The 22,141-nt window shown below is 52.1% G+C and overlaps 1 protein-coding gene across 2 annotated transcripts in view; it reads left to right on the top strand.

The window, feature by feature from the left end:
* The window catches only part of Nudt3 (nudix hydrolase 3), a 52,590-nt gene extending 36,589 nt beyond the window's left edge, over nucleotides 1–16,001 (top strand). For both annotated transcript variants that reach the window (NM_001024243.2, XM_087597062.1), the window contains 3 exon segments: nucleotides 10,203–10,247; nucleotides 11,324–11,408; nucleotides 14,482–16,001. In NM_001024243.2, the coding sequence (NP_001019414.1) occupies nucleotides 10,203–10,247; nucleotides 11,324–11,408; nucleotides 14,482–14,648 (297 nt within the window). In that variant the 3' untranslated portion in view covers nucleotides 14,649–16,001.
* The last annotated feature ends 6,140 nt before the right edge of the window (nucleotides 16,002–22,141 follow it).

Below are 22,141 nucleotides of genomic sequence, written 5' to 3'. Positions count from 1 at the left end.
AGATCTTGCTTAATAACAACAACAACAACAACAACAACAACAACAACAACAACAACGGCAACAATAATCACGTTAGCAGCCATCTGTTTTCTGATTCATCCGAAGGTTCTGTTTTCCTTACCTGCATCTCGTTTTTTCCTTGTTGATACAGCATTCCTGTACCTTAGTGCCCACTCACGGTGGCCGCTTGCATGGCCACGCGTCTGAGTGCTGTACACAGAACCCCCCACTGAAACCCTCCCCTCCCCTGCTCCTCCATTACCCAGGGCGTGTGTGTGCTTTGTAAGAAATTCTTCTGAGGTGAAGAGTGGCGAAGCAGGTGGAAGCACTTGCCACAGGAGTGTGCGTGCCTTGAGTTGCGGCCTGCCTCTGAGGAGGGACTGTGACCTGTGAGCCCAGTGACCTCTGCCCTGCCCGGGGTTGCTTTGGCAGCGATGTTCCTTCACAGCGATAAGAGTCGAACACAGACGCCCCGTGTCCAGCTGAACAGGTAGCAACAGTAAGAACCACGATCGACCTCTGTGAGAGCCCAGGCCCTCTGTCCTCAGAGCTGTCACTGTTGCACATGCTGTTCCCTTACTCTGCAGCGGGGCTGCGTGTGCTCGCTTGTGAGCTCAGCGCCCGAGACACTCAGCAGACTTTCTGCTGCCAGTCACTAGACCTTCCACCTCCCAAGGACGGGTAGGATGAGTTTCCAATTTGTTCACCTGTTAAGGTGGTTGCCTTAAATTTTAGCAGCTCTTTAGTCAAAGAAGTGACTGATTTCAGCGCAAAACAGCTACCCAAATTCTCTTTCAGCCATTTTACAACTGACATAGTCAGGTGTCATGGTGCAGGCCTAATCCTTGCATTCAGGAGACAAAGATGGGTAAATCTCTTTGAGTTTTAGGCCAGCCTGGGCTACACAGCAAAAGTCCAGAACAGCCAGAGCTACATAGAGACACCTCATGCAAACACCCAGAACCAACCAAACGGAAATAAATTAAATATGAGCCGGCAAAGGTGGCTCGCCCCTCTGTTCCCAGCATTTGGGAGGGGAGAGAGGAGGATCCAGAGTTTAAAGTAATCCTGGGCTGTCCCAGAACTCTGTATCAAAAACTAACTCAGAAAGGAGAGAAGAAGCTGCCTTTACTCAGCTCGTCAGGAATGATTGAGTGGCAGCCATGGCGAGCAGCTCGTTCAATGCAGAGATTAGAATCTGCTGTCAGGCGCCCCCACCGAGTTGGACTAGCTGGTGTTGGAACCCTGTTGGATAGAGGGTGAATGACTGGGATAATAGCCAGCCTCCTGTTTGCTGTAATGAGTCCAGCAGAGGCTCCCAGGACACTTTTGTTTGCTTTCCCATCCAGCCCCACATTCCAGTAGGACTCTTGAGTCATCGGGGAGAGTGGATGTGACTGACCTAGCCCCTGCCTCCAGAGCTTCCATGGTCAGGACCGTGGATGGGACAAGTGGGTTTATCTGCTTGGAAAGCAGTGTGAGCCACCCCAGTTCACTCAAGTTCCGGAGGCAGCTACCTGCAGAGTTCACCACCCAAGAAGCTTAGAGTCAGAGAGATCTGTGCAAGTGAGCACAACCGTCTGTGTGCATCTGGGGGGTGGGGTGTCCCCAGCTATCCCCTCCTGTTTTGAAAAGGGTTTCACTGAGCCATGTGGGAAAGAGCCTGACTTCTAAGCTAGTCTGAGCAAACAAAGTCCTCTTTCAAAGCTAAAACAGCAGGCAGATTGCCTGCCATTCAGGATGGGCGGCCTGAAGTTCAGTCCTGGGATCTCCCCTTAAGGGAAAAAGAGAGCCAGGCAGTGGTGGTGCACATCTTTAGTCCAAGTACTTGGGAGGCAGAGGCAGGCAGATCTCTTGAGTGTGCTGTACAGACTGAGTTCCAGGACAGCCAGGGTGCACAGAGACCCTGTCTCAAAATAATAAAACGGTAAAACGTAGTGGGAGGAAAGAACCGACCCCACAGAGATGCCCTTTGACCTCCATGTGGGTGCCAAGGCAGGCACATGCCCTCAGTCACAGAAACACATCAGTGCACATGCACGAATAATAAAATACAGATGTTAAACACACTCCTGACACATCTGGAAAGAGCACTGAAGTCCACACAAGCATGGCTGTGGGCACCTGCAGTGCCAGCACTCAGGAGATGAAGGCAAGGGAATGGGGCAAGTTCACCCAACAGGGCCGTCATAGCAAGGTCTAGGGCAGCTTGGCACCCTCAGTGACACAATCCTTTCTGCCATTCCTGAAGCCCTGGGCTCAGTCTCCAGCGCCACACTGACAAAGTGGAACTGAGTATTAAACATCGAGAAAGTGTGGCTTCAGTTTAAGATAGCATGGCGTGTGGGGCTGGAGAGATGGCTCAGCGGTTAAGAGCACCGACTGCTCTTCCAGAGGTCCTGAGTTCAATTCCCAGCAACCACATGGTGGCTCACAACCATCTGTAATGGGATCCGATGCCCTCTTCTGGTGTGTCTGAAGACAGCTACAGTGTACTTGATAAATAAATAAATCTTAAAAAAAAAAAAAAAGAAACCAAAAGTAACTTCACGGTCAGTAGCTTGACTAAATGGAGGGGTGGGGAGGAATCAGCAGTGAGCACTGAGCACTGAGTTTGGAGGAGGAACAAAAGTGATGGCAGCTCATGAAGTACGCGTGAGCGTGTGGTTTCAGGTAACAGGTTTCCTGAAGCTGACACAGCGTGGCGCAGCTGAAGCCTCCCTCTCCGGTTTAGAGACTAGCACACTATAGGCCTAGAAGCTGTGGTCCTCCATCCTTTGGGAGGCTAGAAAGAGCATCGTCCCATACCCTCATAGGCTTCCAGGAAAAAAACCAGGAAGTGCTTAAGGGCCCAGTTTGAAACTACTGTGGCACTCATTCCACAGTGTGTCTGTCCGCCAGAGTAAGTCCCCGGCTGACAGTCCGAGGAAGAAGATTCTCTCCAAGTAGGGAGCGGCATGTCAGTCAGGGTGTGGGCCCGGGGAGTTGGAAGCCAGTCTGCAGCTGCCCTGCTGAGGCAGGCAAGCTGATAGCATCCAAGAATGATGAGGGCTGTCTTCCAGGATGCAGAAACTCCATGACCTGTGGGCAGAAGGGCCTTTTAGGTTTTACTGTTGTTTGTTTTATGTGTATGTCCCCCACTCGTATGTCAGTGCATCGTATTTGTGAAATGTGTGCAGAGGCCAGAGTGGGGGAGCGGGGTCCCCTTCAAACTTGAGTTTTTTTTTTTGTTTTTGTTTTTTTTTTTTGTTTTGTTTTTTTGGTTCTTTTTTTCGGAGCTGGGGACCAAACCCAGAGCCTTGCGCTTGCTAGGTAAGCGCTCTACCACTGAGCTAAATCCCCAGCCCCCCAAACTTGAGTTATTGATGGCTGTGAACCACTATGTGGGTACTGAGAATCAAACCTGGGTCCTCTGCAAGAGCAGCCAGTCCGTATAACCACTGAGCCACCCCTCCACCACCGTACAGCATCTTCCTAATGGGGCTGGACAGACAGTGGTCATTTCCCAGCCGGGTAAGTTGAACAGCTGAGGTGAATTAACTACATCCACGGACATAAGCATAGCCACTCTTCCGTGAGCGGGTTACTGAGGGGGATTCTTGGGTTAGGGGTTTTGTTGTGTTATTCTGTGTGTCTTTTGTGGAGAACCTATAGAGAATGAGAATGCCATGTACTGTCAATAGCAGGGGAGGCCTGAGCGGTGGGGAGGCAGCAAACATACAAGGAGGGGCTCCGCACAGCTGAGGAGCAGGGGCTCCGCACAGCTGAGGAGCAGGGGCTCCGCACACAGGCTGGTGTTCAGCTGTCTTTTCACAGTAATAAAACATTATTATTATTATTCCTGGGACCAGCAAGGTGCCTTCATGCACCAAGACACCTGCCCGCCACCAACCCTGACAGTCTGTTCAACCCTCTGCTACACATGGTGGAAGAAGAAAGCCTATTCCCAAAAGTTGTCCTCCGACCTCCGCACAAGCTAAGAGAAATCTGAGCTAACTCTCCAGGCCACTTTCCCTCTGGTTGTTTAAAATATCTGCTGAGCTCCTGCGAGGCTCTAACTGTGTCGTGTGGGTGCTTCAACCACACCCTGTTCTGGGCGCCCGCTCGCCCTCCCACCCTCCCACCCTCCCTTCCTCCGCAGGGCCCTGCACTAGAGTTGCCTCTGGGGCTCCTCTGTGACTGAGCTTCCCGCCTTCCACAGGGAGCTTCAGTACACAGCGCTTCAGTGTTCCCAGTTCCTGTCCTAGAGGCTTCCTCTGCCATAGAAAACGGTCTGAATTAAAGAAACAAGTATCAGGAAGCTGCAGTCGCAGAGAAGATGGTTCTTACTAGATCCCGGCTCCTCCCTGAGCGGTTCTCTCCCGTCAGCCCAGGGTTGACTGCTTGGTGTCGGCATGGCCGTGGCTTTAGGTTGACATCTTGCTGGGTTTTGGCCTTCACTTTAGGGCCACAAGATAACTGCCGTTGCTCCAGGTTTCAGGTCCCTGCCTGACGCGCAGTAAGTATAGTGTTTCTCTTCACGCCGGTTCTCTGTTGTGGGAAATCTTCCTGCAGTCCTCAAGAGATATCCTCCCAGGAGCCGCTGGCCTGAAATGGCCCCATGCAGCACCCTTAGCCCACGCTCACTGTGCGCCTTACTCAGGCGTGCCTTCCCCACGTGAGACAGAATCTGGTGCCCTGGCAGGGAGGTTTGTGGGAGGTGCATCTGTGCCTACCAGACACCTACCATGAGGGAAACCCACTTTGGAAAGAGCTGGTCCACCTGGGGCCAAAGCAGGGCTCTTGGTGGTAAGAGTTCTGTGGGGCCTTCCTGTCAGGACTGGGCCTGGTACCCACACGGGGAGGCTGGCAAACATGGGAGTTTGAGTTTTTTTTATTTTCATGTGGGCATAGAACACCCTCAAGGAAAGAGTGATACAGATTTCCCCCTTTAAAAAGGTTTGTGGGCTGGAGAGATGGTTCAGAGGTTAAGAGCGCTGTCTGCTCTTCCCGAGGTCCTGAGTTCAATTCCCAGCGACCATGTGGTGGCTCACAACCATCTGTAATCAGATCTGGTGCCCTCTTCTGGCCTGGAGGCACACATGCAGGCAGAAAGCTGTATGATGTGTATATAATAAATATTTTTTTAAAAAAGGTTTGTAAGCTAGGTATGGTGGTGCAAACCTTTGATCCCAGCACTGAGAGTCAGAGGCAGGAAAATCTCTGCAAGTTCAAGGCCAGCCTGATTGACATAGCAAGTTTCAAGACAGCCAGGGTTACATAGAAAGAACCTTCCTCAAACAAACCAACAAATAATAATAATAATAAAATTAAAAGATGGTTTGTTTTCTAGAGTGGGCATAGAGTGCTTGGGGGTTCATGCTTGGCTGCTTTTGCACGATTGAGAAGTAAACCGTGGGCCTGCCTGCCACATGCAGGAAGCAGTGTCCCCAGCCCTGAGCACCACGCTTCTAAGGGCAGGGTCTTGCTAGCGTAAGTGAAGACTTCTTCTGGGTTAGGGTTTGACATAACGATGATTAAACAAGTCTGCACCAGCGCTGATGGGGTTGAGCTTACACACGTCCGAGTCAGATGTCTGAGCCAGGCGCTGTCAGATGCTGAGCTGGCGCCTGTCCCGACCTGCTTCTGCAGTCATGTGGGTGGTAAAAATACCCGCGTTCGCACTGCTGGCAGCACTGGAGACTGAGGAGTCGAGAGTTGGCTTCCAAGAACTGTGAAGACTTGAGGTGGTTTTCAAAGAGCCACCCCGAGGGTGTCTCCACGAAGACCCTCCCTCCATTGGCCTCAGGCTCCTCCCTCCATTGCCCCACTGCAGCCTCTGTCTGAGCCATTGCTTGTGGTGCTAGGATCACCCCAGCGTCCTCACACTGTAGACACCGTGCACAGCGCTCCCCCTCAGTCCTGACTTCCTTTTTTCTGTTGTCCTCGTCGTTGTTTGAGGCAGGGCCCCCAGGTTGTCTGAATACTCATGGCAGTCCTCCTGCCTCGGTCTCCTGAGTGCTAATTTGCAGGCATGAGTCACTGTGCCTACTTTCTGACATTTCTTTGAGGACATTTCCTCTAAGAAACTACTAAGATCCCGTTTTTAAAACTGGTGAACATGGGGTGTTTCTGTGGTTCTGTTTGGTTTTGCTTGCTTGTTTGAGACAAGATCTCACTGTGCTTCCCTGTGTGGCCTGAAGGACACCATGAAGACCAGACCGGCCTCCAGCTCGCAGAGATCTGCCTGCATCTGCCGTCAGCTCTGTGCTCTTTTTTTTTTTTTTTTTTTTTTTTTGGTTCTTTTTTTCGGAGCTGGGGACTGAACCCAGGGCCTTGCGCTTCCTAGGCAAGCGCTCTGCCACTGAGCCAAATCCCCAACCCCAGCTCTGTGCTCTTAACTGTAGAGCTGGTGGTGGGCTCGCTTTGGATTTCTGTCAAGTGTGCACCATGTCAGCCTGGCAGTGAAGTGAGGAACCGGAAGCCTGTTAGCTTTGCCAGCTGGATATGGATTAAAAGGAAGATGGGCTGGGTGGTGACAACATTCTTCGAACTGTATACTAAGTTGCTTTTTTTCTTTTTGGTTTTTTGTTTGATTGTTTTTGGCTTTTGAGTCAGGGTTCTTTGTGTAGCCCTGGCTGTCCTGAAACTCACTTTGTAGACCAAGCTGGCCTCAAACTCAAAGATCCACCTGCCTCTGCCTTCTGAATGCTGGGATCAGAAATGTGTACCACCGGGGTTGGGGATTTAGCTCAGTGGTAGAGCGCTTGCCTAGGAAGCGCAAGGCCCTGGGTTCGGTCCCTAGCTCCGAAAAAAAGAACCAAAAAAGAAAAAAAAAGAAATGTGCACCACCTTGCCCGTGAGTTGAAAGATGCTGTTACATGATTTCCAACCTCTTCTGGCAGAGCGAGTCATTTATGTTGTTTGGTACAGAAATCACTGTGTTTACTGTAGGGTGGCTCAGGCTGAGTGTCCTCCCCAGCGTGCATGAGGGCCTGAGTCCCATCTCCTCCACACACAGTCCAGCCAATCCAGCCTAGAGTTCAGGGTTATCTCAGCTATACAGGGACTTAAAGGCCAGCCTGGGCTATATGAGTCCCTGACTAAAAAGTTACTACTATTTGCCTTGTCAGAATTGTACATTGTAAGGCTGGGTGGCTGAGAGTGCTGTTGGGCTTGCAGTGGAGCGAGTTCCATGTTGGTGACTCACAACAGTGACCCCAGTACCAGAGCATCTAACACCTCCTCTGACCTCTGGGCGGGAGGCGTGCACATGGGGCAAAGGCAGGCAGGCAGATACTCATAGACATAAGCATAAAGTGAGTCAGTGTTTTAAAATCACAGGCTGGTTAGCACTGTTACCTGGAGCTCACTCCCATTAGTAAGTGGGAAAATGAGCATTAGTAAGATGGCAGCTACTGGAGGGAGCACAGGTAAGTGATAGCTTGTCAGGCTCCCTCCTCACCCCAGTGCTGTCCACCTCAGCCTTGGCCTTATGGGTGGAGGCCTCCTGCAGACGCACAAGCCAGGGGTTGCTCTCCTCGGGATCAGAACACAGAGCTACTGGCTTCCTAGCTGGGCTTGCCAAGAGCACAGCTTCACTCAGGCACTCCCTGACGAGCTCATGAAATAGCTGACTTGGAAGAACAGTTATTCCTGAAAATGAAAGAGAAGCAGTTTCATAAGAGAAGGTAGGACAGCTCCATTCACAGTACCAAAGCCATTGGAGATGAGGGGATATAGAATTAGGCTTGAATTCCTTGACAGTAACATAGAACACAGTCATTTCAAAATACAAGTGACCCAGGAACCTCTTTGTAATGTAGCATGTAGTTTTCTCTACCCCACTGTGTGTTCCTGCCGATGAGCTATCTCGGATCTGTGGATAAAGACACGCACGCACACACACACACGCGCGCACACACACGCTCATTGTTAAACTGGCTTAGCAACTACTGCGTCCCTCCCTCCCTCCCTCGGGTACTCCTGGCCAACCCCTCCAAATCTGCCCTCAGCTTAGTGACTCAGTTACTTTCTGTGAAGCCCATTGGCCCTGCTTCCCAACATGCTTTCTGGTTGTTTTCCATTTCCACCTACATTTTGGAGGATCTCTCCCCTGTCACTTCAAGTCTGTCCTGTCTCGCCCCCAAGTATCTCGATTCTCATCCTCTCTCCCAGCCTGCGGGAACCCGGAATGTCGGCGCCAGCACCGACACAGTACCTAGAATCGGGCGAAAGCCTACTGGATGAAAGAAACACACACACACACACACACACACACACACACACACACACACACACACACACACACAGACACAGGTTATCATGTCAAGCCAGGAGAGGAAGAGAGAGAGAGGGAGAGGGAGAGGGAGAGGGAGGAAGAGCGGAAGGAAGAGTGACAGTGAGGAAGAAGAGTGAGAGTCTCCTGTAGCTTTATTCACCACTTAAAATTGAAATAAAAGGAGCATTATTTAGCGTACAGGGATACCGGAAGTCCCGCCTCTTCTTCCCAGCCTTTGGCCACTGGCATCTTTAAGATCAAAATCAATTGGGGGGCAAGGATCTTCAGTATCAGTAATTCCCCATCAAAGAAAGCATCAGAACCATCCCTCCATCTGGTCCTTTTGGTTTGGTTTGGTTTGGTTTGGTATTTTATTTTATTTTTTGAAACAGGGTCTCTCTGTGTAGCCCTGACTGTCCTGGATCTCACTCTGTAGACCAGGCTAACCTCAGACTCACAGAGATCTGCCTGCCTCAGCCTTCCGAGTGCTGGGATTAAAGGTGTGTGGGACCACGGTCAGGCTGGCATCAGTCTTCTGCATCAGTCTCTTTTGACTCTCAAGAATGTTAGACAGCGTGCCTGGAGGATGGCTCAGCAGTTAAGAGTGCACGCCCTTCCAGGTTCCTGAGTTTGGTTCCCAGTGCCCATACTGTATGGCTCATGGCTTCTTGATGTTCCTATCCTCTTTCGGCATCCCTGGCTGTGCACACACTCGCATATGCGCTCTCTCTTTCTCTCTCTCTCTCTCTCTCTCTCTCTCTGACCATGTAGGCACAAATTAAATTTTTTAAGTTAATAAATAACTTTTTAAAGAAGTGGAAATGTGGGGCTGGGGACTTAGCTCAGTGGTAGAGCGCTTACCTAGGAAGCGCAAGGCCCTGGGTTCGGTCCCCAGCTCCGAAAAAAAAAAAAAAAAAAAAAAGAAGTGGAAATGTGGAAACCAAGTAACACAGTGTAACGAGGATGAGAACACTCAGCTGTGACAACTGCTCCTGACGGACATGGGAAAGGAGAGCCAGTGACCTGGAATGGACTGAAGTGTTCATCGCCCACGAGCCCAAAGGCACAGCAGCCATCAGAAGAGCCTTGGCATAAAGAATGTATATTAAGAATGTGGTGGGGGTTGGGGATTTAGCTCAGTGGTAGAGCGCTTGCCTAGCAAGTGCAAGGCCCTGGGTTCAGTCCCCGGTTCCAAAAAACCAAAAAAAAAAAAAAAAAGAATGTGGTGGAAGCAGCCATGATGGCACACTCTCCCCACCCCTCCGTGATGTGACATCTGTCACCAGAAGACCTGTATGGTTCCATTGGCTTACTATTTGGTGGGTCCTGCAACTTCTGAGGCAGCCTTTTGTACACAGGCAGCCCAAGTCATGTCAGTTAAGACTCTCGCTGCCAGAGACCACAGTCACACCCCAGCCTGGGCAGTGGGGTCCTCCCTCTGGCATTCACCAAATCTGCTGGCTCAGCCTACATGTGCTGCATGGCTAAACACCTTACACAAGGCAGCTTTCGTGACGCTCTATTGGCCTTCATGCGTCTGTCACCTTGTTAACAGTGTGGCAAGCTTTTCAGTAGTGAGAAACCTGAAAGGACTCTCCCCCGGCATGCCTTGCTGTGACCACTCCAGCTGTGACACACAGGAAGTCTAGGTGTGCATGAGCTCAGAGCCAAGTCCTCCCGAGCGCATACTCACGATTTTTGTTGTGTTTTTTGGGGGCGGGGGGTGGAGCCCAGGAGAGGGCGTTAGGTCTGCTGGAGTTCCAGGCAGCTGTGAGTCACCTGACATGGGTGCTGGGCTCCAAATGCAGGTCTTCTGGAAAAGCAGAGGTGCACCCAGCTGCCGCACCATGTCTCCAGTGCCCTCACCCTTGTTTACAGAGGACAGAAGATTCTGAGTCACACAGTACCGTCCTGTGCTCATTCTTCTTCCTCCCTCTTCCAGGCTGGAGTTAAAGGGACGCTGGGAAGACTGGTCGGGATTTTTGAGGTAAGTCTGCTAATACCTATGTTCTGAAAGTCATTAATAGCCGTGTTTTCCTGTCCTTGGAAGGGGCCTCGGGGCTCCGTCAGGACCGGCAGCACAGCAGACTAACCTCTGCTTTTCTTACTGCTGTGTGTCTGTGTGCCTGCCTGTGTGTACCTGTCCGGAGACCTGAGATCAGCTTCTGTGTCATTCTTAGGCGCTGGGGGCCTCTCACTGGCCTGGAGCTCACCACATAGTCTAGTCTGAGCCCCGGCGATCTCCCTGAGGTTACTGTGCCCAGCTTCTTCCTCCATGGCTCTGGAGTCACCCCAGGCCCCAAGCGTGGGCAGTGCCTTGCTTACCCTCCCTGCCATCCATTCCTCCTGCTCCTCCCAGCGAAAAGAGAAGCAGAAGAGAGGAGATGGGTGGGCTGGGGGTGAAGCATCAGAGAGAAATGGGACCAGCGAGGGGCAGGTCAGTGGGAGAGGGGCTGCAGGCCCCAGGGCTCATTAGTCCCCCCCACACACAGTCTGTGCACTCCCTTTTCCCAGGTCACAGCTTCCACCCCTGTGCAGCATAGTGGCGGGGGATGGGGGAGCCCGGACTGAAGAGTGGGCTCGGCTGCACAGATGGCTCGGCCATTAAGAGTGCTGGGCGTGGTGGCACACCTTTAATCCCAGTGCCCCCTGGGAGACAGAGGCAGGAGGATCTCCATGAGTTCAAGGGCAGCCTGGTCCACATAGCAATTTCCAGGACAGCCAAGGCTGCATAGTGAAACCCTTTCTCAAAAATAAAAAGCATTTGCTGTTTTTACAGAGGGCCTGAGTTCAGTTCCCAGCACTCATGTGTGGTAGCTCAGGCCACCTCTAACTCGTTCTCAGAGGATGGACACCCCCTAGGCTTTATGAGGGAGTGGGTACACACACCCAGAAAACCACATTGTAAAAAAAATCTGCCAGATGTGTGCCCTCTGTTCTGGTGGAGCCCTCTCAGGACAGAGCAGCAAACGCAGAGGCATTGTGTGTCTCGGCCTTCTGCGCCGGGTATAGGAGAGCGTCCTTAGTGTCTCAGCCCGCTAAGGAGCACTCTGTTCTCTCCAGAACCAGGAGAGGAAGCACAGGACGTATGTGTACGTGCTTATTGTCACGGAGGTGCTGGAAGACTGGGAGGACTCGGTGAACATCGGTAAGTCATGAGCTGCCCGGTGGAGACGCTCAAGTGGAGTGCCATGCTGAGGATCGCGGCACCCATGCCCTGAAGCTGACGTTAGCTGACGTGAGAACACATCCCCGAACAATTAGACGTGTTTCTAAACTCAAGCGGATCCTCCCAGCCAGGCCGTGCTGTGCTCCTGAGCAGGTGCTGGCCTCGGGCCTCTGCCCTGCTGGGCCAGGGAAGAGGCGCGATGCGCTGCTGTCTTCAGCTCTCCATTCGTTCCTGTGGAGAGGCAGGGGCATCACTAGATTGTACCAGGCCCTAGATTCTGCCCCCAGCACCACAGAACATCAGTGAAGTGTTCAGGGCTTGAAAAGGAGACCAAGATGGGTGTGTTTATAGCTGTCCTTGCAACTCAGCCTGGCAGGAACCACACCCAGGTTGGTTTTGTTTTTACTTTCTTTTTAAAATTTTCTTTTTCTGAGTATTTATTTATTATGTACACATCATACAGTTTTCTGCCTGATTGTACGCCTGCAGGCCAGAAGAGGGCATTGGATCTCAATATGGATGGTTGTGAGCCACCATGTGGTTGCTGGGAACTGAACTCAGGACCTCTGGAAGAGCAGTCAGTGCTCTTAACCGCTGAGCCATCTCTCCAGCCCCACAGTTTTTAAGGTGGCATTGCTTGTTAGTATGCAGACATTCCTTTTCCTCGCTCATCAGTGTTACTCAGTGGTGACTCCAGCGAGAGGAAAGCCTGTGACCTGCTCTCCGACCTGCTTTCACATATGTGTAGCCTGGAGAGGAGGGCACTCACCCCTGACCTTCCTGCCTCACCTCGCAAGGCTGAAGGCACAGCATGTACCATCCACGCAGCAACCCGTTACTGTGAACCGTGGGTCTTAAATGTAAATCACTAGCGAGCGACGGACTTTCACGGTGCTGTGTGCAGTAGTGTGGGAAGTGGCTAGAGCTGTGGAGAGGGAGTGCGCCCTCTGAGCTTCCGTGGAGTGTGAGGTGGACAGTGGATGTGGTGGCTCACCCTGTCTGAGGAAACACAGAACAGTTGGCACTGAGGGAAGGAAGGCGGGCGAGTGCTGTTCTCCCGCTGCCGCTGCTGTGGTGCAGCACTGTCTGAGGTGGAGCTGTCCTGGGCTCTCCTCAGTGCTGAAGATGGAGGCAGCAGAGCTCCAGGAGGCCCACACTTCCTCAGGGCGTCCTCACCTGCTGCATGCTCTCCTGGGGTTAAAGACAACAGCAGGATTAAGGGTCTTTTCTTAGTGGCTGAGATTTAGCTTGGTGCTAGAATATTTGCCCAGCAAACACAAGGCCCACGTCCATTTCCAGGCAGTTGTCTGTGTAGACACATGTTGAGGTAGGTGTGAATTAAGAAGCATGCTGTTATTTCTAATTGCTGAGATTGCACACTTAATTAATGCCCTGACAGGAAATGGTTAAATGCCAGCCGTGTACCCTAATACCTGGCCTGGGACCTCATTACTGGGTCAGTTACCCCTATTTTATGTCTATGGCTATTGTGCCTGTATGTGTCTCTGAGTACCCGCACGTGCTTAGTGCCCACAGAACTAGAAGAGACAGATGCCCTGGAGCCAGTTAAGGGGAGTTGTGGGCCACCTGTGGGCACTGGCAGCTGAGCCCAGTTATTCTGGAAGGGTGGCCAGGTCCACTGAGCCGCCCTTCACCTTCACGTTTCATTTTTATAATATAGAAATGTACATAATATAATGTAAAGGAACCAACTACAATTTAAAAACTTAACACATTGGGGCTGAAGAGATGGCTCAGGGGTTAACAGCACTGGGTGTTCTTCCGAGGACCCAGGTCAGACTCCAGTACCCAAGTAGTAGCTCACTACCCCCTGTGGGTCCAGGGCACCAAGTACACATGTGGTCTACACACACAACAGACAGAACAGCTTAGGAAGGGAGCCCCACTTACTGTCCACCCACTATGTGAGAAAGTGGAGCACCGAGGAAGGAGTCTGTAGCTTGCCCAAGGCTCCCCAGCTCATGGTGCTGGAGGTCTGCCTGGCGTCCCGCACACCGACCTCATGGCCTGGCTCCCAGCCGCCTCGCTCTCCGTGTCTTATGTACCCCCCTCACCATTGGAGGGGACCCCAGGCTGGCTCTGCTGCTTCAGCTTGAAGCAGTTGTATGGACTGCCCACAGAGCCAGAGAGTGGGAGAACACACCTTTAGTACTGGCACTCCGTGAGTTCAAGGTCAGCCTGGTCTACATAGCACATTCCAGATAGCCAGGGCACATAGGCTGTCTCAAAAAATAAAGCAAAACAGTAAAAGTAGACTCAAAATGGTATTTTGTTAAGTTACCTGGGGTTTCGTTTTTGTATTTTCTTTTTTTCTAAATGAGCACATGTGCGTGATGGGCGTGTGGGTGCAGCCACCCATGGCTTGCAGCACATGGACCCAGAAAGCTGCTCTGGAGTGATCAGCTCTCTTGAGCCTTACAGGGCCTCAGAGCTTGAATTGAGCTCGCCAGGTCTGCACAGCAAACACCTTGTCCTCTGAGGTGCTCGCCAGCCCTCTTTTCTGTGGCGGATCAGTCACTTACACTGTTCTTAATGAAAGGAGGGGACAGCAGGTTATAAGTCGCCCTCATGATGACCAGGGCAGCTGGTGATGCCTGGGTGATGTCCAGGTGATGTCTGGGTGATGTCCGCGTGATGTGTCTGCGTGATACCTGGGTGATGTCTGTCCAAAGATGAGGATGACAGACCCTCCTTGGAGATGTGGTCGACAGTGCTCAGAGGCTGGAAGGGCTGCCAGCAGAGTGCATGCTGGGAATATCCTCAGTGTCAGGTCCCAGACAACTGGCTCCTGCAGTGCACTCTGTAATCATGGGAGGTGCAGGCTTTACTTCTGTAAAGAAGGAAAAGTACTGAGAACCATTGCTTTGGAACAGATGGAGGTGGGCTCTCATGTAGCCCGGGCTGGCCTTGGGTTCCCTGTGTGGTTCACCAGAGTCCTGGGGTCACAGGCACTGTTGCATGAAGCCCGCCTCCCCCTCAGAGCTGTGCTCCTGTTCCCAGCCGGTGTTCAGCTCTTCCCTCTGCTCCACAGGAAGGAAGAGAGAGTGGTTTAAAATCGAGGAGGCCGTAAAGGTGCTGCAGTATCACAAGCCTGTGCAAGCGTCCTACTTCGAGGCACTGCGACAAGGCTACTCTGCCAACAATGGAACCCCAGTGCTGCCCACCACCTACTCCAGCTCCATGTCGGGCATCAGATGACTGCAGACTTGCGGAAGAGCTGGAGAGTGCAAAGTAGACTGAAGCGTGGCTCTCCTCACCACCCCACCTCACCTCTTTCACCCAGGCATGGCATGGTGGGCGGTGGAGAGGGCACACTGAGGTGCTGCTGTGGGCTGTGGCCAGAGGCGGGGGTGTGTGGCATGGGGGTGGGGCTGGGTGTAACTCACGAGCACTTTCCTGCATGCCCGTTCCTCCCCACTCACCCTGTCCTCAGAGAGGGCACCTCCCTCCCTCCCTCCCTCTCCTCCTTGGGTTCCGAAGCGTTCCCATTTGTCTCACGCCAGCCTGGCCAGGTATTTTCTCTGATTTTTTGTTTTCCCATTAAAAGACACCCATGTGTGATGGAACTTTCTAAAACCCTGTCCTGTGCCGTACTGTTGTCCCACAGGGCACATCTGTCTACACTGACGTCTGCCGTGTAAATAAGCAGCTTAGCGAGCTCTTAACTCTTAAGGGTTTCACAGTTTGGGTTTTTTTTTTTTTTTTTCTTTTCTTTTCTTTTCTTTTTTTCCCAGGTATTTCTGGTTTGAAGCCCCTCACACTTCCTGTTTGTTTAACGCTAGTAACTAGGCGAGCTTCCCTATCCTCTGTTCCCAGCCATGTCGAGCCTACCTTCCTCTCACCCCTGGGGCTCTGGCTTTCTCTGGGCCATTCCCATGCCAAGGAAAACAGAAGGGAACCTGTTTTCTTTTCTGTTACCAAGCCTGGAAAAACAGTGATAGAAACTGACTTCTGTCCGATATGCTCACAATAGGCTTTAAACTGGACACCCTCAGTCTCAGAAACTGGACCATCAGGCACCACGTCTGTCCTGCTGGCTGGGAATTCTTTCCATAATGCTTTCCTTGCTGCCATGGCCTCCCTTACCCTGTATGCCTTACACCACGCCGACCTGGGTACGGCCCCATGCTCTGCAGCCATCTCCCTCCCATAGTCCTGTCCCCGTGCAGAGGCCCCACCCAGGTCCTGAGAAATGCATGGGGGAAAGGCGTGAGCATGTCTGTGCCAAGGGTTGCACCAAGAGCATGCTCCAAACATCAGCTTCCTTTCCACCCGATGAGGGCCACTGCTGACCCTCTGGCTCGCTGCAGGCTCCAGTCGGGATTTTATGGAGGTTTTGTGCGGAACTCACCTGCCAGTTGTGGTGTTTGGTTGGGAATGGAGGGTCTGAGGAAGGGCTGAGCTAGGAGGATGAGAGGGGAGCTGAGCCTGGCTTAGCGTGGGAGCTCGGGACTTGTTGTGGCATTGCCTATGTTGGAACGTAGCCAAGATGTGAAATTAAAATAGTACTTCTCTTTATTTAAAAACTAATAAACACTCAGACTTTGAAAAGCCTTTTGCTCTTTGTTCCACGTAAGGACTGTGTGTGGTGATGCATGCCATCAGCACTCAACACTTGGGTGTCAGCGGACAGACTATACGGTTACATAGATCCAATTTGTATTTTGTACCCCAGTGTTGAAACACAGATTTCTTTTTTAATTATTTATTTATCTTTATTTTATGTACATTGATTGGTGTTTTGCCTGCATGTATGTCTGAGTGTGAGGATGTCAAACCTTGGAGTTATAGCTATGAGCTGCCATGTGGTTGCTGGGAATTGAACTCAGGACCTCTGGAAGCGCAGTCAGCGCTCTGAACCACTGAGCCGTCTCACCAGTCGGAAACAACTCAGTGTGTGTGGAGGGGTGGAAGAGGTGTCTCGAGATGCTCTCAGACCTCTGGACAGGAGTGGCCTCCCGAAGTAGTGGCCCAGTGGGTAGAGACATCACTGGGATATGAGTGCAGAGACAGGCCTGCTGTCATTGGTCCTGCTTAGGGACAAAAGCTCTGGTTCTTATTGCCTGGCTTAGAGCATCCTGACGTCCTGTTCACACACACAGAGGAAACTTAATTCCAAACCACGCTCTTGTGGGTCAGCTCTCCTCAGCCACGTAGCCTGACAGTGCTGTGCTGGGAAACTGCCCTGTGAGCTGTGAAGAAAGGAAGCTGTCGGCTGCCTTCTTGGGCCACTGCAGGTGCACCTGACTGGCCTGTCACAGCAGCCAGCAGCAGAGATTGGACCTCCAAGTTCAGCTAGCGGGAGCCAGCTCCGGACAGTTCCAGAGTCCGCCATTGTCGTCGGTTTCCCTGTACCCTGAGGAGTGGGGCATGCTGGTGTTTTTCCTCCCTGGCTCAGTCTACGTGCTGGCGGCTGTTGCTGGCAGAGTTGGAGTTCTTTTGTGACAGATTGGTTAGAGCCACAGTCTTAAACACAGTGAGGAAAGAAGAAACAAGAAAGTAAAAAAAAAAACAAAACTTGCCCGAATCCAGGCTCTGTCACGAGTCCCCAGCCCGATGGGAACTGGTTTCCACGCCTTCGTGTCCCGCTCACAGTAAATTTGCATGTCCTAGATTCTGTCACTAGGAAATACCCGTTAGAGTCCACCATACTCTGGGTAGAAAAGATAGCATAGAGGGAGTGTCTTTAAATAAAAAAGTGTCCTGTTTCTGTCTGTATGTGATCGTAGACACTGGGGAAACTGCAGTGAGGTCATGTGATCCTCCTGAAACGGGAGTTGATTCTGTGCACGTGTGATTTGAGAACGAGAAGCCAGGCATAGTGGGTTTTTTTTTTTTTTTTTTTTTGGTTCTTTTTTTTTTCAGAGCTGGGGACCGAACCCAGGGCCTTGCGCTTCCTAGGCAAGTGCTCTACCACTGAGCTAAATCCCCAACCCCGAGAACCGAGAAGCCAGGCATAGTTTAATCCTAGAGTGATGCTCATCATCTCAACATTTGGAAGGCTGAGACAGGAGGATTGCTGCCCTTTAATGGTAGCCTGGGCTTCATAGTCTTTAAGAGGAGGAGACAAAACGAAAGAATGAGTCAGCCACGTTAGAGTCTCTGTAGTAATGTCCCAGAAACTGCAGCCACTGAGACACAAGCCGAGCCCCGGTTCCTCAGCTCAAGCACAGGGCTGGACAGGGAAGGAACAGCCCTGTCAGTGCGGCGTGACGGAAACTCAGCCTGCCCTACCGTGCCTCGCCTGCATGAGACCTGTGGGAGTGTTGAAATCCAACAGGCCACCGAAAACCTAGAGTGGGCCCAGAGGCCCCCATCCCTGGCTGTGTGTGGTGGACCACCTGCCAACAGGGAGGCCCGCTGGTGGCCTTGCTTCCCGAAGCTGCAGGGAGCAGGGCGAGTCATTTCCCTGGGAGTGGGTCAGCAGTTTGTGAATGGAGCCACATAGCCAGGTGTTTTAGTGGCAGAGATACTGTGCGTGGTGAGGAGTTGGCCTTAAAGGGCCCTGGGCTTGCCACTGAGGAAAAGCCAGCTCAAGAGAACGCTCACAGCTGCTCCTGTGCATCCTGCTGTGTGTAGCATGCTGTCCTTCACTTGCTCCCTGCTTGTACATGCTCTGGTCCACACCTTTGCTAGAGTCCCGTCTTCATTGTAAAAACAGCCCGACATCCCCATCTCTGGTCACAGAAAGACCTAAAGAAGCACTGTGGTGTGGTGTGGTTTGGCTTGGATTGGTTTGATTTGAGATAAGATCTCACTGGGTAGCCAGCCCTGCTTGTTCTAGAACTCATTATGTAAACCAGGATGGTCTTGAACTCACAGAGTACTTGGCCTCAGCCGCTAAGAGTGCTGGGGTGAAAGGCCTGTGCCACCACTGCTGCTCAGCCAAGCAGTGTGGGTTGTTTCAGTGTGCTGATTTCACGATTTTTGGAGTATATTTTAAGCATGTCCTAGTTGAGATAAGAATAAGAATTGAGGGGTGGGGGCGGTTGGAGAGATGGCTCAGTGGCTAAGAGCACTGAACCAAAAGTCTTGAGTTCAAATCCCAGCAACCACATGGTGGCTCACAATCATCTGTAATGGGATCTGATGCCCACTTCTGGTGTGTCTGAAGACAGTGACAGTGTACTATTGCTTGAAGGGGAAGAAAACCTAAAGAAATAGTGTTTTCTTTAAGAAAAAGGGGAATGAGCTGTACTACTTCCTGTTCAGAAAGACAGTTCTCTCTTGACAAAAGGGAGGCAAGGCAGAGCAGTGCAGTCTGTCAGAGCTGGAGGGACAGGGTAGCCACCTGGCTCTTCTGAAAGGCACTTGTGCCCGCTCTCCGGGGTGGGGCCGTTTCCTCTGGCTGCGGTGGCCCCTTTAGTGAGCACCCTAGCCTAGCCTTTGGAGTGTCCAGAAGCAGCCAACCCCCGTGTCCGAAAAGAGGAAGCTGTTTTCTGTGTCACTTTACTGTATTAGGACCGAGGCCACCTGCCGCCTGAGTGTGTTCTGTGCTGTGGGCCCCGAGGTTCCCTTCCCGGTGCCTAGAGCTCTGGGATGCGGCTGTGAGCTTGAGGAGGGAGGGCGAAGACAAACGCTTCTACCTCACAGTGCCGCCTGGTGTGCCCGGTGTCTGGGCTACTCCTGAGGTGAGTCTGGTGGTGGCGTGAGTTTGGCTCTTTGACATGAAGTGTTTTTTGTCTTTCCTGTCCCCAAAGCTCCCCGCTCAGTGGTTCAGGGAGTGTTAGCGTGTCTTAGAACTTGGCATTGGCCCTGGGGAGGAGAGCCCAGTGCGGGAGACTGTGCTCTCACTGGCCAGAGGGCCTCCCCTGGGAAGGAGGAAATCCTGCTGAGGGGCCCTGAGAAAGTGAAGTCACTGCTTTTTCCTTTCCTGGTGGCCAGGTGTTTGCTCAGTCCAGGTTTTGCCTCACTTACAGAGAAGCATTCGTGAGCCCTGATCTTACCTGACTTCTTACTAGACAATACTGGAAAAGACCTCCGTTCTATTTATTTTCGTTTTTCTGTCCTGGAACTTGCTCTGTAGACCAGGCTAGCCTCAAACCCAGTGATTGGCCTGCCTCCGACTCCCAATCGCTGGAATTAAAGGTGTGCATGCACCGCCTAGCATGGCTTTAGAGAAGTCTTTCTAACCTCAGGAAAGGATGAGGTGCCTTAGTCTGGCGGTTGGTTGGGCCTTCAAACTCCTGTTTGTGGAGTCGAGTGATCTCTAAGGAAATCATTTTACCTAGGAGGCGACCTGCATACTCCTGTAGGCCATTCCTCCATCTGAGCTGCGGTGGCCCTGAGTTGAGCGTCTCCTAAACCAGCCTTTCCTCAGTAGCTTCTCCCTCTCCTGAGCCTTCGCCTCAGCCCGTGATGGCGACGCCTGCCCCTAATGAGAGCTGTGCGGGTTGCTCCTCACCTGCCTGTGGTTCAAGAGATCAGACTCTCTGGAAAGACATTTTGGAGAAGAGCTCCAGGGAGACGCTTGGGGAAACACTGCAGTGCAGGTGGGATGAGGCAGCCTTTGTCGGTGAGCGAGAGGAAGGGAGGGTGGACTTGCAGCCCACAGCCGACACGGGAGGGTGTGCGGCGCAGTGTAGCGCTTCAAGTGACAAAATTAATTGGTCCGGTCTGTTGTAAACAAAACAGCCTGCGGGATGGTTCTGTGAGCGTCAGCTGCCTTCTCCTGTTTTTATGGCCGGAACACTTGCAGCTGGTCATAATCAAAGAAAGGTTGGTGTTTAAAAGTAAAATCGTAGCCCAGATGGCTCCCAGTTGAGTGAATGCTTAAAAGAAGTCGGGAGCCTCGGAAGCTGCTGAGGGAGAGGCAAGTGCTACCCCACCTGCCCTGCTGAGGCTGGGCAGGAGCATCTGGGGGCTGACTGCGCCTTTGTCCCATCTAGAGCTCTGAGGGGCTGGGGTCTGAGGGCCCGAGTTACAACCCTGCCCCACCTGGCAGCAGAAAGGTTCCAGTGGCCAGGACTCATCCAGGTAGCCCAGGTCATGGGGGCAGAGTAGCCGCCATCTTTGTCTTTCCTGCCCTCTTTTAGTGAAGGAGAAGTGGTCAAATTTAGTCGGGTCTCCAGAGCTGAGACTTAGAATCAGGCCAGGCAACCCAGGGCTTCACAGGGGACACAGATGTGTCACAGAGACACCGAAGGAGGCACACAAGTAATGCCAAGTGAACTGGATAGAACATTCTAAGACAAGGAAGGGTTGCTGTGGGCCTTAAAGCTCCTGCCCTCGGCTCTTGACACAAGAGCGGGAGTGTAGGATCCCAGCTAAATGGGCTCCGGGTTCCAAAGCTTCACAGCCTGTGGGGCATATCCGGGATTTCCATTTTCCCAACGGCCCAGCCTGGCCCCCTTCCCGGTGTCCTCAGAGCCCTGCTGGGGAGACCTTAGCAGTGCTCTTGGGCACTGGGAGAAATGGGATCCCATCCTGAGAAAGCAGAAGGAAGCTGAGTTTTCCCGCTTGCCTTTCTTCATGCAGTATCCTCAGGTTCTTCCACAACTGAGCTCTGCACACGGCACATGCCTTCCTACCGCCCTTTACAGCAGGCTCCTCCCACAAGGAGGAGTCATCAGAGCACTTCCGGCACTTGGGTAGCATCCCCAATCCCCAACAGCCCCCCCTGTTAAAAACAAAGGCTCACCCTTGTGAGTGATGCCCTTGCTCCTGCTGAGCCTGCTCAGTACTTGATACACATCTGTTCTCCTCTTCCCAGGGGCTTCCTGAGTCAGTTTAAAAACTTACAGAGATGGCTCAGAGGTTAAGAGCACTGACTGCTCTTCCAGAGGTCCTGAGTTCAATTCCCAGCAACCACATGGTGGCTCAGAACCATATGTGATGGAATCCGATGCCCTCTTCTGGTGGGTCTGAAGACAGCTACATATATTCATATATAAAAAAATAAATCTTTAAAAGAAATCTTACTAATGGTTATCCTACCGTCAGCATCCACCTTGTCTTCGGTTCCTGGGAGCAGCTGCCAGTCCCGTGACCTGTCAATCCTCTGACTCGGATGCGCCCGCCCTCCCTGTCACCCCGCCCCCAGCTCCCTTGCCGGGTCAGAGATGGTCCCATGAAAGTCAGGATTTGCCACTCAGAGAACTGAAACAGGTGACACAGGCGCTGAGGCAGTTAGAAGCTGTCTTGTCTCCTGTCTGCGTTGCTGAAGGCACGGAAAGCAAGGTAGACTCCTCCCACCCTGTGCTAACCCGGACAGGGCTCGCCACAGCTTGGCTGCCCTCTGGGTGGTAGTGGGGTGGAGGAAGGTTGGCTGTGTTGGGCGTGGGGCAGCATTCAACAAGCTCCGTCCCCCTGGCCCCAACACGGAAACCAGGGCTTCTCTGTTTGCCCTTAGAGATGAGGGCTTCATTTACCGCGTAGACCATTCTGACCTCAAACTCAAAGACAGATCCCCTTGCCTCAGGTTTATAGGGCAGATCATCAAACTGAGCTTGACGAACATTTTTAGTTTAATGAAAAACAGTATAATGAGGTTGGTTTATAGGGATTTTTTTTTAAAGATTTATTCATTTATTATATATAAGTACACTGTAGCTGTCTTCGGACACACCAGAAGAGGGCATCGGATCTCTTTACAGATGGTTGTGAGCCATCATGTGGTTGCTGGGAATTGAACTCATGACCTCTGGAAGAGCAGTCAGGTGCTCTTAACCGCTGAGCCATCTCTCTAGCCC

The sequence above is a fragment of the Rattus norvegicus genome, chromosome 20 (assembly GCF_021556685.1).
Source record: "Rattus norvegicus strain SHRSP/BbbUtx chromosome 20, alternate assembly SHRSP_T2T, whole genome shotgun sequence".
Taxonomy (NCBI): Eukaryota; Metazoa; Chordata; class Mammalia; order Rodentia; family Muridae; genus Rattus; species Rattus norvegicus.
This window is presented reverse-complemented; position numbering and strand designations above follow the sequence as displayed.